At 41.2% G+C, this 15011-nt stretch overlaps 1 protein-coding gene across 1 annotated transcript; it reads right to left on the reverse strand.

Annotated features, from left to right (window-relative positions):
- Nucleotides 1-4: 4 nt before the first annotated feature.
- Nucleotides 5-14012, reverse strand: LOC118405058 (endoribonuclease LACTB2-like). The gene is made up of 8 exons (XM_035804461.1): nucleotides 13861-14012; nucleotides 13209-13269; nucleotides 12941-13010; nucleotides 9751-9919; nucleotides 9056-9158; nucleotides 3297-3521; nucleotides 2442-2523; nucleotides 5-1895 (listed from the first exon to the last, which is right to left on the reverse strand). The coding sequence occupies exons 1-8, from the start codon at nucleotides 13980-13982 to the stop codon at nucleotides 1846-1848; spliced, it is 882 nt and encodes a 293-aa protein (XP_035660354.1). The 5' UTR covers nucleotides 13983-14012; the 3' UTR covers nucleotides 5-1845.
- Nucleotides 14013-15011: the final 999 nt, after the last annotated feature.

Genomic DNA, 15011 nt, shown 5'->3' on the forward strand with positions numbered 1-15011 from the left:
TCTCCATTTATCCTTCATGCACATTGTATGTTTGTGGTAACACTCCTCTCTCCTTCTAGTGCTTTACCTAAATACTATAGGCCAGAAAGAAATGTGCATAGATTGCCCCAAAACATAGTCTACAAACAAAATGTAGTAAAGTCACTATGTCAGTATGTGTATAACACTGGTTGCTTGACAAGGTTGAAGAAAACTATTCAATGTCACAAACATAACCAACACCTGAAAGTCTTGTGATAGAGAGATGATAGCATGATATGACCCAAAGTGACAATAACTTGCAGCACACCATATGTATAACTGGGAGGGTTATACTTGTATAAATTACATTTGACTGTTTTTGAAGGAGGTCCCACAGCATTTTGTAGTGTTTGTTTTGTTACTTTCTACTCCATCCACTGCCAATATTCTAATTAGCACAACTTTGACAGAAAGTGGTATTTTATAGTGCCTTGTATAATTGTAAGCAATATCTCCTGTTTGTAATAGATAGGGTCTTATGTAGAATTGTAAAAGCAAATAATGAAACAACAAAATGTGTTGTCTTTGTAATGCTTGCTTACACTTGGCGTAGAAGTAAGACTAGAACAGTAATATGCTTTGTCATAATTTATTGTACATAGCTAGTTATAAGTGCTCAATCAGAAAATGTAAACTGTCACGAAAACATACTTGTGATTGAAATATTTTTGCCAACTTCTGCATTTTGTATTTGCCGTATATTTCAACTTTCAAAATGTTTTGCTTAATTTTACATTCGGAAACCTATTTTACAGTTATAACACAAAGACATACTCAAGTCATCTTCTGAATCAATGTGTGGAAGGTAGAGGATTTCCCCTGAACAATTGTGACTGTATGATACCTTCTATTATTACTTGCACCCAAGTATGGAAGACCGTTGCATGTATGTATGTGCACTTGCATGGATATATGTCACTGTTGCATGTATTTGTACAGCTCAATTTTTGCTATGTATTAACAATGGCTACTCCTGGTCTATATAGTATGGACACTTGTATCCAGCAAGTACAACTGGTACATTGTTTTTGTAGTACTAGTATCAATCTTTTTATTTTTTGTTTACATATCAACACATTTTCTTGTATTTCAGAGAAATTCTATTTTAGGCATTTATACTTCTGTTACCGAATGTTTGCACGGGAACAAAGTTTTAACATACAAAGTAGTTGTTCAGTTATGTTTAAGGACGGACATTATTTTTTTTCCACTTATAGTCTGTACACATACATTTGTACAAATTTCTTTAAATACATCACTCAATATTGTATGCCCTTTTTTGTATCTCATTATTTGACCATTCTTCATCAATTACTCGTATCTTTTCTGTCTTTCCTCTCGCTTGCAATAGTTCAACTTTTCTTGAAATAATAACTCATTTGCTTGCCAATCATAAACTCCTCACAATTCAGCCCCTGGTTGTAAAGAAAGTAACCAACCCACCCAATGATAGTAATAATTATAATAATAATAATAGAAATTGTGGTAAAACATAAAGTTTAACACATTTTCTAAACACAGTGAGTGTTTTGCATTTGAATACATTTTGTACTTAAAAATATATTTTAATACATTTTGCATTTGACTATATTCAATACATTTTGCCCTTTGATACATTTTTGGGTTTTATAAACCACAAACAATTCTCCTCAATCATCTGTCTCAACTCTCCTGTGTGCTTGCAATAATTTCTTGACGAGAAGTTTTTGTTATTTACATTTAAGAACAAATACAAATATTTATGAACAATAATTCTAGCAGGAGTAGAAAACATCAACATCATCATGATGTAATTGAAATCATATAAAAACAAAAAATCATATCCTATAACTTGCTCAGTGCCCACTTTGGAGCAGAAGGATCTCCAAATTTCTCTGAAAAAGAAAGAATATTGTTACACATGGACAAATGTGTACATTACAATTAGTCATTTTTCAATAACTACATGCATTCAAAAAGTCGAACTCAAGCCAAAAGTTTGGGGAAAGCTGATAAAAAAATATAAACGCAATGCAACCCTTCTGAAAATTATATTATCAGGTTGGTAGATCATAGCATATAGGACTTTTCTTTTACACGTCAACCAGTTAGGTGAGATTAACTGTTTGTGTAAAAGAACACTCCTATATCCTACAATGTAACCCTTTCAGGAAAATAGTAGCACTTTGGTGGTAATGGCCAACACTGCATTGTGGACACAAAACACAGACAAATGCACACAATGTCATACATACGCACAGACATACAAACTGGCATGCATACACCAGAGACATTCGCATACACACATACATGAATACATTTGTACATGTGCACACTGCAACCAGACACACATGAACACAGGAAAAAATCAACACTGCACTACCTGTTGCTTATGCAGATTCTGACGTAAAATACATTCTATAAACCAGAAACTACTGTACCTATTGTTCCCTCCTTGACCAGTTTGTGTAAGTGGTGTGTGACGTTCCCTGCTGCAGCCTTGTGTAGGTGTTCTGGTGTGTCCTACTCAATGAACAAAAACATTCTTTTTTTTAGTTTCAACGAACAGGGCCAATAGCCTGATAAAATCTTGCTTACAGCAGCCCGCTAGACCCATCTAGATGGGAGGGGCAAGTTACAGCCCTGGACAGCAGATTTTATGTTACACAGACTAAAGGGGCCAAAAATGATAATTAGTTCAGACCCTTAAATAGATCTGGCTACAAGTGTTATTTTCACTTTTTGACAGATTTTCCCTTAATCATGATAATGTTTTACATAATCTACGCTACTTACCCCATAGAATGAATATTCAGTTCCTAAAAAATTAAGTGACCAAGTGAAAAGAGAATAGACAAACAGGAGGCAAATATTTATCTTTAGCCCTATTTACCGAGTCTACCAGATTGACTAGTTACTATTATAGGAAAATAATTTGCCAGAACAGTTTTGCTACCAGAGATTTCAGCCCAAGGGGGAATGCAAAATCAGCACAGACTGACTACCCTGGCAAATTTCCCCATTTTCTGCAAAATTCTACAATTCCCGTACCCCCTTAGAATTTAAAAGCCTAGTCTCTACCAGACTTCGGGTCCCTGGAAAAACCGTAGAAATGGAACAAATAGAGGAGTAAACCAGCCAGAGGCAACCTGGAGTCTGGTAGGTGGCATGCTGTTCCCTAGCCGGCTATGTTCCTCTGGCCGGTTTACTATTAATTTTGTTCCATTTCTACGGTTTTTCTAGCGACCCGGAGTCTGGTAGAGACTAAGGAGGGCCTGGTGGAGGCTAATATTTACCACATAAACCATTTTAACAATCTCCATAGCTGTGAGCGGTGTCTCCCTGGCCTTCTGAAACACTGCCAGGATCTGAGACTCTCTCATGTTTCTGTGGTTTATGTACTCCTGGATCTTTTCTGTCGCATTCTGGACGATCGGCCCGTGACCTGGATAGATGGTCCCGGGTTTCAAGCCCGCTAGCTTCTGAAGGGACTTCATGTAGTCATAGAGGTCCTCAAATACCTGTGACAGCAGAGAGAGTTACTGCTATTACTTAAGGGTATACGCCAAAAATAGTTACTCAAGCAACTGGATATGGTTTTGAAACGGTCAGACGTTTCGGAAAGAATCCACTTTCCTTCGTCAGTGACACTGAAGTGATCTGCAAGAAACAGGTCTTTTATACTCTAACTATGAATGAAGACAATTTCAGATGTCCAATAGGAAAGGTTGTAAGACAATTCAGACTGAAGACAATTTGGATTCCAAAGAAAACAAAGCTAAGCCAAAGTCAAGCTGAAGACAATTTGGATTTCAAAGGATATCAAGGCTAAGACACAGTTAATGCAATTGAGTCAATTAGCTCCTGTTGTTTTAGTTACAGGAGCTAAAAGTTTTGTTGGCGGGGGGGGGGGGGGAGTGCTGTGTCCCAAGTGCCGGAAAGTTCCATACGTAGCCCCCCTTTTCTGTTGAGGGTGGGATTGTAGATTCTCTCATATATGGCCTCTCTAACTCCCCGTTCAAACCAGCGGGCTTCGCGGTCTAGGATGTCGGTAGATTGGAGGTTGAAGGAATGTCCTTGGTTGTGTTGTAGGTGGTTGAAAATAGCAGAAGAGTTGCCGTTGGCCTTCGCTTTGCAATGTTCTTGGTATCTTGCTTTTAGTGGACGACTAGTCTCACCAATGTATGTGTTGTTACAGTTGGGTTCCTCGCATTTGAGTCTGTAGATTACATTGGCCTTAGTACCTTTCTGTGGTTTGTCTTTTGGATGTACCAGTTTGTGTCGGAGGGTTGAGTGAGGTTTGAAGTTAGTGGCGATGTGGAAGTTTTGGAAGATCCGTCTGAGTTTTTCCAAAACTACTTGGACATAGGGGATGGTAATGTTGGCTTTCTTTCTGTCGGTCAATGGTTTGCACTTGGCTGTTTTCTTTGAGTGGTCCGAGGGTTTGAGGGCTTTGTTGAAGGTCCAGTTTTGGTAGCCACATTTGTTCAATGCACTTCGGAGGTGTTTGTGTTCCTCTGTTTTGGCTTTGCCAGAGGAAACGATGCTGTCTGCCCGGTGATACAAGGTTTTGATCACTGCCAGTTTGTGTTCCAAAGGGTGGTGAGAGTCAAAGGCCAGATATTGGTCAGTGTGCGTCGGTTTCCTGTACACTTCGAACTGAAGGCTGCCGTCCTTCTCTATGATAGTTTTGGTATCTAGGAAGGGGAGCATGTTGTCATGACTTGACTCCTGTGTGAACTTGATGTTCTTATCTACTTGGTTGATGTGGTCAAAGAACTCATCAGCTACTCTCTGTTTTAGCTTGCAATAAGTGTCATCTACATAGCGGAACCAGTTGAGTGGGGGAGTGTCCTTGAAAGTACTGATAGCCTTCACTTCAAACTTTTCCATGTAGAGGTTTACAACAATGGGTGACACTGGTGATCCCATAGCACAGCCATGCAGTTGTTGGTAGAACTGTCCTTTGAAAGAGAAATACGTACACCCTAGGCAAAGGTCTAGCAGTTTGCACAGTTGGTCTGGAGATAGCTTGGTTCTGTCTGTTAGTGTGTTGTCAGCCTCCAGGGCTTCCTTGACTACCGAGACTGCGTCCTTAGGAGGTATGCAAGTGAAAAGCGAACAGACATCGTAAGAAGTGATGATTTCATCTTCTTCTACCCGGAGATCTTTGATTTTGTCAACGAAGTCTGCACTATTCTGAACGTGATGTTGAGACTTCCCCACTAAAGGTCCCAGGATCTTAGCTACACTACCAAAAATGATTTTTGCTTGTTTTGCTTACCCCATGGACAATTCTTATATGAAGAAAAAATATTCTTGCAGGAAGAAAATGTAGAATAAAATTCTAAGCAAAACAAGCAAAACAAGAATCTACCAAAAAATCTTAATTCTCATGCAAAGAACAATTTTCTTATTCTTCTTTGGTGAAGAAAATTTTTTCTCACACCTAAGAACTTGAAGCAAAATCTTCTTGTTTTTTCTTATGGTGCAAGAAAAAAAATCTAGAAATGCTTATTTTTTTAAAACTCTTAAGAAATACAAGAATTTTTGTTCTTGATGTAAGAAAAGTATTCTTGGTGTAAGAATATTAATCTCAAAAATGTCTAAAAAAATTCAAGCAAAAATTTGCTTGCCCCATGGACAAGCACGTTTTTCTTAGATTTCTTGGGGACAGAATAATTTTCTTCCTGGAAGATAAATTTTCTGTGAGGAAGAAAAACAAGATACACAGAAAAAATCATTTTTGGTAGTGTAGAAATTTTGCTAACTCGTACGTGACAGAACCTATGCTGGACACAATGGGGCGTAGGGGGACATCCTGTTTGTGGATTTTGGGAAGGCCGTAGAAGGTTGGGGGTTGTTCCGAAGTGGGGTAGAGTTTTAGATAGGTGGCACGGTCAATCTTTTTTTCCTTGTCTTCCAATTCCTTGAGAGCCGTGATGATTTTCCCTTTAAATTGGGAGGTGGGGTCCTTCTTCAAAGGCACGTAGGTGTTTTTGTCCCCTAATAGATCTTGTACCTTTCTGTCGTACTGTTCCCTGTCTAAGACTACTGTGCATCTCCCCTTGTCTGCCGGCAGAATTACTATGTCTTGATTGGTGGCCAAATCTTTGAGAGCAATTTGTTCTTCCCGAGTGATGTTGCTGGGAGGGGGTTTCGAAACTTTCAAGGTGGTAGCTACTTTGGCGCGTAAGGCTTCAGCCTGTCTCTGTGGCAAACGGGCCCGGTGGATTGCTGACTCAGTTTCTGTGACAATGTCGATGCTGGGGATCTTGTTAGGGGCTACTGCAAAATTTAGGCCTTTAGACAGTAGGGATTTCTCTGGTTCTGTAAGAGTATGGCTACTGAGATTCCTGACCCACCTCTCGTCTGTTCTAGTCTGAACTGGGGTTTTGGAACTGTTTGATCTCCAATTGGGGTCCCTATCTGCACGACTGTTCCCTTCCTTTTGTAATAGACGTTCAAATTTGTCCTTTTGTCTGGCTTTCCCCTTCTCGTGTTGGTCTTGTTGACCGCGAGTTACAAAGGCTTTAGTTTCAGCAAAGGTGTTTTCTGATAGTTGTTCCCTCAGTAGATCTTCAAGGTTAGTTTTTCTGTGATTGAGACCATCCAATTTGTAGTTAATCTGTCTCACCCTCTCGTTTATCAGCTTCCTTTCAGCGTTGCGAATGATATTGTTGGCCTTGAATCCTTTGATGGAGGTTTTTAGACGTAAACTAACAGGAGTCACACGTACTTTGAGGCTGCGCAAGTTGTAACGAAGATGGTTCCTGTAGTCCGTAAACTTTTAGCTCCTGTAACTAAAACAACAGGAGCTAATTGACTCAATTGCATTAACTGTGTCTTAGCCTTGATATCCTTTGAAATCCAGATTGTCTTCAGCTTGACTTTGGCTTAGCTTTGTTTTCTTTGGAATCCAAATTGTCTTCAGTCTGAATTGTCTTACAACCTTTCCTATTGGACATCTGAAATTGTCTTCATTCATAGTTAGAGTATAAAAGACCTGTTTCTTGCAGATCACTTCAGTGTCACTGACGAAGGAAAGTGGATTCTTTCCGAAACGTCTGACCGTTTCAAAACCATATCCAGTTGCTTGAGTAACTATTTTTGGCGTATTACCTGGATGTCTAACCTACATCGACGTACTTAAGGGTATAATCTACTTATTCTGAGACAAGTTATTGTCATCATCATCAGTTAGCTGGTACAAAGGCTCTAGCCAGCTCGACATTTTTTTCCATCAGCCAATTCCCATTGTCGCAAAAACACTATTCCAGGAGTTAGAGAGACTGAACTGAGACCTTGAAAAACGGGTTTTAATGAGATTATCGTATGCGAAAAGCACCGACACACATTATCAACAATCATAACAATAGCAAAACAAACAGTGTGTGGCTTCTACGGCCGTGGACGGCGTCCCCATTTTTTAGCCACCTGTAGCTTCCACCAAGGAGCTTTTATCAGATTTTGTCCGTCAAGGTTGACGGATTGGTTTTAAAATTTTTCCGTCACACGCAGCAAATTTCCGTCAAGTGACGGAAAAAACAGACACTGGCTAGAGCCCTGGCTGGTACGCAGGCGACTGTAAGTTTCTTCAAGTCCCGTTTGTCAGTAGCAAGATAACGGATCTGTCTAGAGGTCATCTGGCTGTGATAGTTAATCTCCAAGTAGATCTTGCTGTGGCAAATGGGAAGGAGTTTAGCCGGCAGAGGAGTTATTGGCCACAGCGAAGATCTGCCGCAGAACGGAACCGCTCAAAGGCACTGGGAGGGGCGATCTTTTCAGAAACGTGTTTCTGCTCCTCCTAGTATCCACTTACCTCCAACGTGAAGATTGGCTAAATTTGGCCGGGATTATCGTTTTACAACCCTTCCGAGCCAGTATCTGGGACAAATGCGGCGAGCCGTGCCAGTTCACAGCGGGGGCTTCCCCCCGAAACCGCTGGAGCAGATCAGTTGTACACAAATAACAAGTTGTTACTTGTATATATTTTGCAATAAAAGCTGCGCTAAACACTTCCTGTATCATTTTTTCATGTCTGCAACTTCAAATCTTTACCGATCATATACGCCTGGATTCGGTTCAAAGACCAACGCTCGTCACATTTGACGGACAGACATCGGTGTGTAAAAACGTAGACAGAACTTGAAATTTTGGAAAGGTATCCACATAATCAGCACATGCATTTTCAGCAAAGCCAATTTGAATTATTTCTAATGGCGTCCGGTGCATTCTCAGACAAACAAACGGGCGCCGTGGCTTCATGAAACGTTGGGGGAAATCGACGTCAGCGCCCCCCTCCCCACTGCACTTGCGTCCTGTCGCATCGTGCTGACGCGTTTTGCTGTTGTTTTCCTCCAGTACGTAGTCAGTTATTGACGCGTTATTGACACCAAAGAAGCAAAGAAATCCCCAGATGTCACAGAAAACACAATGAACTCTTACAGCCGACCCGTGACGGGATCCCTGGCCCCGCACGCCCGGGGCAATTCGCACCTTCTTCCTAACGCAGTTTAATTGCCTGATAATTGCCTTTGAGCGGTTCCTTTCTGCGGCAGATCTTCGCTGTGGCCAATAACTCCTCTGTCGGCTTAACTCCTTCCCATTTGCCACAGCAAGATCTGCTTGGAGATTAGTGATAGTCTCACATGGGCTGTTTGATGTACTGTAGGTAAGTAGTAAGTAGTGTACAAGTTTGACTGAATTACTAGCAATGGTTGGAGGAATAAAGAAATGAATGAAAGGTAACAATTGTAAGCAAATACATAATGTCCAGCCTAACTGCTCTGATAATTCTTACTCAAACACATTCATAATGTATGGTTACCTGAGCGCCTCCGGCCCTGTCCTACCACTTGCTACATGATGTAATTGAACACTTCAGGATGTCTGCTACTTGACAAGTAACCATGGTGACAGCTACCTCCAGAATTATTTTATTTGAAGAAGAAGAACAAGGTAAGAAGGCATGAATATGATAACATCTGCCTCTTTCCTAGTGAGCGGGTCTTGAATGAAAGAATGAGCATAAAGGAAGAAAAGAATAACTTACTGTTGTCCCCTCTCCCAATATACAGTCCCCTGAGAACACAGCATTCTCCTCCTCCAGTAGAAGTGCCATGTGGTCATCTGTGTGACCTGGGGTGTAGATGGCTCTACAAGAAGGGGGGGAGGTAAAATAAAGAGATAATAAATAATGATTTCTTTGCCGTCTGAATTAGTTCTTGGCTGACAACTGTACGATGTACCGGTAGTTAAAATTCAAGTTCACCTTTATCAGCGGGGTATAATAATCCTATATCCTTTGTTTTTAAAAACAGTGTATTCAAAGAGGAATATCAAGTTGACGGACGGTCATTTAAAAATTGCAAAATTGCAATATTTTCAAAACATTGCAGTTTGAAGTCACCGTTCATCCACTTGTATCCCTAAATATCCTACTTTTAAAAAACAACAGATATACACAACATGTAGGTTACCCCATGGATAAAGATGAACTAGCATCAGACACGCTGATGAATGCAAAAGATGCCAAAATGTTGGACAGGAAGTTAGCTCACGTAGCATTAAAAGAACATGCAGTTCTTCTTTAATAGACTACAAAAATAACATAATACAAACTACATGTACACCGGTATCACTTGGCCCACAACCTGCCTGCATGTACACAAAAATTATGAAAATCGATACCTACTTTTTTCTGGTTATCATATTCAACGTCAAACAAAACAGGCAACAAATACTCACTTGAGTGTCGCTCCTTCAGTCTTGATGACATCCCCCTCCCTGAGGTAAATATACCCCACCCCTGTGACCCCAGTGGTCTCCACCCCCTGGGAGGGACTGTACCCCTCTGCGTCCTTCGACCCCAGACCACTGGGGTTTCTGGGCAGTTTGCTGATTCTGAAGGGCGAGACTGGAATTACACAGAAAAAAACAATAGAATTTGAGTAACAATAAATATCAAAACCACAAATTATATAAAGTAGGGCTTTTTGTTTTCCTCTACTTCCAAAAAAGAAGTCAAGTACGAATTTTCTAGATAAAGCCAACACTAGTAGTATTCGAGTACCCCGTACTCTCTCTTTATTATATGAGGGTCTGCGTGCCCTTTTCCGTTAAGTGTTACGAGCTATTCCGTTGTTGGCCCACTTCAACATCAAGCACTATCTCTATATCCTTTGTGCTATTGGTCATTTCAATGCTGCGTAATACGTAAATATTTGTTATCCTGAATCGATTTTTTAGGCATTCTTCATGACGAGTAGACCTTTGTACATTTATCAAAGACATTTGACAAATGTACAAATCTACTGTGACATACATAACGCTATAACGGACTCCGTTACATGTATAAACAAATGCAACTAAGCAAAGCAGTTGTGTAACTACTTTAAGAGGGCCCCCAAGGGGGGTACCGACAACGCTGTACACTAAATTCGGGAGGGCCGGCTACGTAATAGGAGCCAAAAATATACATTTTTTAGTTAAGAATGGCTAAAAATCCCAAATATCTCATTTTATAAGTGCTCTATGAAGAAAGTGTTGATGGGGTCCTGTTGCCATGTGTCCAATTTACCTCTGTACCAAATTTCAGGTCATTTGGTTTACATACAAGGGCATAGAAGCCAAAAATATACATTTTTAGTAAAAAATGGCCAAAAACCCTAAAATAACTAATTTTTGAAGTGATCTATGAGCAAAGTGTCAACGGGGTCCTGTGAGCATATGTTCAATGCACCTCTGTACCAAATTTCAGGTCATTTGGTTTCTATACAAGGGCATAGGAGCATAAAATATACATTTTTAGTCAAAAATGGCCAAAAACCCTAAAATAACTCATGTTTGGAGTAAAGAATGAATAAAGCGTTGATGGGGTTCTGTGGTCATATGTCAAACACACATATGTACCAAATTTCAGGTCATTTGGTTTTTATACAAGGGCATAGGAGCCAAAAATATATATTTTTAGTCAAAAATGGCCAATAACCCTGAAATAACTAATTTTTGAAGTGATCTACGAAGAAAGTGTTGATAGTTTACTGTGCTCATATGTCCAATGCACCTCTGTACCAAATTTCAGGTCATTAGCTTGTAATACCAGGGCACAGGGGCCCAAAATATACATAATTGGTCTAAAAATGACCAAAAACCCTAAATATCATAAATTCTAAGACCTCTATCAAGAAAGTGAAAAAAACACCTGAGGGTATTTGCTATTTCTACGACCCTGCCAAATTTCAGCTCATTTGGCCCACAAATGAAAAAGTTGAATCAAATTGAAGATTTGACAGGAGAAGAAGAAGAAGAAACCAAGGAAAAACAGTATATTGCAATCCCATACTACGTATGGATTGCAATATAACTAAGCAAAGCAGTTGTGTAACTACTTTAAGAGGGCCCCCAAGGGGGGTACCGACAACGCTGTACACTAAATTCGGGAGGGCCGGCTACGTAATACGCTAAATTATGGACACTTAATTACGCTCTACGCTAAATTAAGAAATTTCACAATGCTGCAAAATACACCCGATATTATTATTATTATTATAATTATTATTATTATGCACATCTTTATCGTCTTTTGGGTGAAATCCGTCTACGGCAGAACACGTGAAGAGGGGATCTAAACAAAACCGATAATTCCATCAACAAGATTCCCGTCCGCACTCTCGGACTTGCCTCGGCTTATCCCTAAATGCTAACATTGTGCCGTTTTTACCAGTATCTTTATGAAACATTTTGATATAAACTACCACTGCGTACCATTTTGGGAACTTAATCTATGTTATTGTAAATTGCGTAAGAGCAAATTCTCACAGGAGTCTGCCCGTGGAAAGCGCAGTCACAATTTGAAGAGGGACAACTTGCTGGCCAGAGCCGGCGACAGCAAATTTCGTATGTGGCGTAATTTTCAGCACTCGTAGCACCGAAAGCGGAGGCGCGACAATCCTAGGGCGTCCGGGGGCATGCTCCCCCGGGAATATTGTGAAATCTTGACTCCCTCAAACGCCAATTTATGCATTTTAAAGGGCACATTTTGCTCACAGACTAAACTAAGTTAAATAGCATTCCAAATAGAAATTCACATGGTTTTAAGTTATTGAGGGCAACGCCCCCAAACATCATTTTCAGATTTCGAGTGCCGAAAGCACGAACTGTCGCAAGGTAGGTATGGGAAAATTTGGAAATTTGTACCCTCTGAAACACCATTTCCTGCATTTTGAGGGATAAATTTTGCTGGCAGACCATGTGCTCAATGTAGTGACATTTCTGTCAGAGAAACGTTTTGGAGGGCGACGAGCGCCGGAGAGTCGTGAGCACCAGAGGCCCAAGCCGTCGCCAGTCCAAGGGCCGCCCGGCGCCCGGAGCAAAATTGAAATCTCGACCCTCTGAAATGCCATTCCCTGCATTTATCAAGGGGCACATTTTGCTTGTTAACTAAGTTCGGTAAAGAAATTTCTACTAGTTGGGGGGCGACGCTCCCGCAACATATTTTCACCATGTCCAAGGCCGAAGGGGTAAGCCTTCGCAAGGAAGGTCCGGCGAAATTTTGAAATCTGTACCCTTTGAAACGCAATTTCCTGCATTTTCGCGAGTAAAATTTGCCGGTAGACAAGTTAAGTTTAATGAAACTTTGATTACGCTTTACGAAAAATTAATATGAATTACGTTTTAAGGTAAAATCCGGTTAGCTTCTACGTAATACGTTAAATTAAAGGGGCCAATATCGCTCGACGCAAAATTTACCAATTACGCTCTACGTTGAATTCGAGCGGTCCCGCTACGTAGTACGTAGAATTAAAACCGCCGATTACGCTCTACGGAAAAGGGCTTTGGGGCCCCCCTTTAATACCAAGCTGGAAAGCCTGCCATATTGCAGGGATGCCCCATACATGGTCGTGGTGCCAGTGTGTGATGTTGTATCACTACTTACCGAGTTGGAAAGCCTGCCATATTGCAGGGATGCCCCCTACATGGTCGTGGTGCCAGTGTGTGATGTTGTATCACTACTTACCGAGTTGGAAAGCCTGCCATATTGCAGGGATGCCCCCTACATGGTCGTGGTGCCAGTGCGTGATGTTGTATCACTACTTACCGAGTTGGAAAGCCTGCCATATTGCAGGGATGCCCCCCACATGGTCGTGGTGCCAGTGCGTGATATTGTATCACTACTTACCGAGTTGGAAAGCCTGCTATATTGCAGGGATGCCCCCTGGAAGATAGCCCGGTATCCCAGCATCCCCAGTGTCTATCAAAATACGACTATGTACCAAAAAAAAAGAAAAAAAAAATTATAGATTTGGTATCCTGTTTTGTTTTTTTCGACCTCTTGTATTAGATTGTGCGTCTGAAGAGTCTGTCATCCATTAGATTTACTGGTGAAAATTTATGGGGTGAAAGAACAGTGACTGTTTTCTGACAGCTGGTTTTCCATGACAGTCTTTTGACAGATACTGACCTTAACGTCTCCAGGCAGAAAAGGTTTGTCAAAGATTATTAACCTGGTCGTTTCAAAAACGTTTAGATCTTACACCCCAACATCTGCTTGAAGATTACCTACTGAGGTCAACGTCCTTCCGGTCAATCATAAGCCAAACGTGTTGCCTTCTTCAATTAATTTGGTTGGCTGTCCGTTGTTAACAGATACAAAGTATTACGTCTATCGTCAAGCTTCTTTATAATAGATAAAGATTTAGCTGTCATTTGTTGTAAAGACTCTTTAAAAGCTTGTTCCTGTACATGTAACTGCGTAAGTCTAACTCTAAGTGACCTAGTTACAAGTTATATCTTGTACAGTATACCTGCGCCTTCCTTTCTTTGACGACGATTGAAAGGTGTTGAAGGTTGACTCACCTTTTCCCCGTTCCTACCAGGTACGTGTTTGTGCCCCGGAGAGTGAAAGGACCCGGGTTCAGCCCCAGAACGCGAGTAACGCGCGAGGAGAGCACCTCGATTTTCGGGATCGCCGTCGCCATGATTTGACTTTGAGGGGAAAGTTTATCGGACCGAACCATTCGATTGAGGGGGTGCAAAACGGAAGCATTGTTTTGGTGTGCTTGTGCGCGCGCGCGGTGTGTGTGTTCGTGTATGTGCGTGTGCGCGTGTTTGCGTGTGTGTGTGCGCATTTGTGTGTGTGTGTGTGTGTGTTTGTGTGCGTGTGTGCATTTGTGTGTGTGTGTGTGCGTGTGTGCATTTGTGTGTGTGTGTGTGCGTGTGTGCATTTGTGTGTCTGTGTGCGTGCGTGCGTGTGTGTGTGTGTGCAATTGTGTGTGTGTGTGTGTGTGTGTGTGTGTGTGTGTCAACTATAGACCCCCCAGTGTGGTACAAGCTTCCGTTTTTTTGTATCTTTTGACCTGAACACGCTATTAAATGACTGGATTTTTGTTGATTTCGGCCTGCTGGAGATGATCCAATATAATTTTAGGTCGACGTTAACGAAATGAACAGCAAGGCCAACTGTCAGCGTTTTCTACTTCGTATGAGGGATAAAGGTATAAAGGGAACTATTACATACATTAGATTGAGTATTTCTATGCTACAAGCGACATAATATTTGTCAAAAGTAATTTAGGAATGGTACAGTTTCTTTTCTGCATGGCGTGATAAATGTATTGATGACCTAGGTGCATAGTTTTGCCTTTTGGAGTCATGACATAATAAAAGTATATTCAAGGAGGTTAAAAAAACCTCCTTGGTATATTGAAGAGTACCTTCCGAGTCTATTTATTGGGGAGAGGTGTTTTCCCCGAAATCTGTCCTGAGAGACGAGCCGGCTCTACCTGAATCTTCCCGGAGGAACGAGACTGTCCTCCCGGAGCATGACCGGAGCGATCCATCGGAGCCTTCCCGGGAGAACGAGATGGTTCTCCCAGTGTCAGTTCGTATGGACTACGGTTCTTTTTCGGGGGAAGAGGCGGCGGTACCTCCGACGCGTTGCGGTTCAAATCTTCTCGAATAGACGCCATCCGGGGGTGTATTTAGCCTCCATAGCAGGCTCGCTATGG

This window comes from Branchiostoma floridae, chromosome 17 (assembly GCF_000003815.2).
Source record: "Branchiostoma floridae strain S238N-H82 chromosome 17, Bfl_VNyyK, whole genome shotgun sequence".
NCBI classification, from domain to species: Eukaryota; Metazoa; Chordata; class Leptocardii; order Amphioxiformes; family Branchiostomatidae; genus Branchiostoma; species Branchiostoma floridae.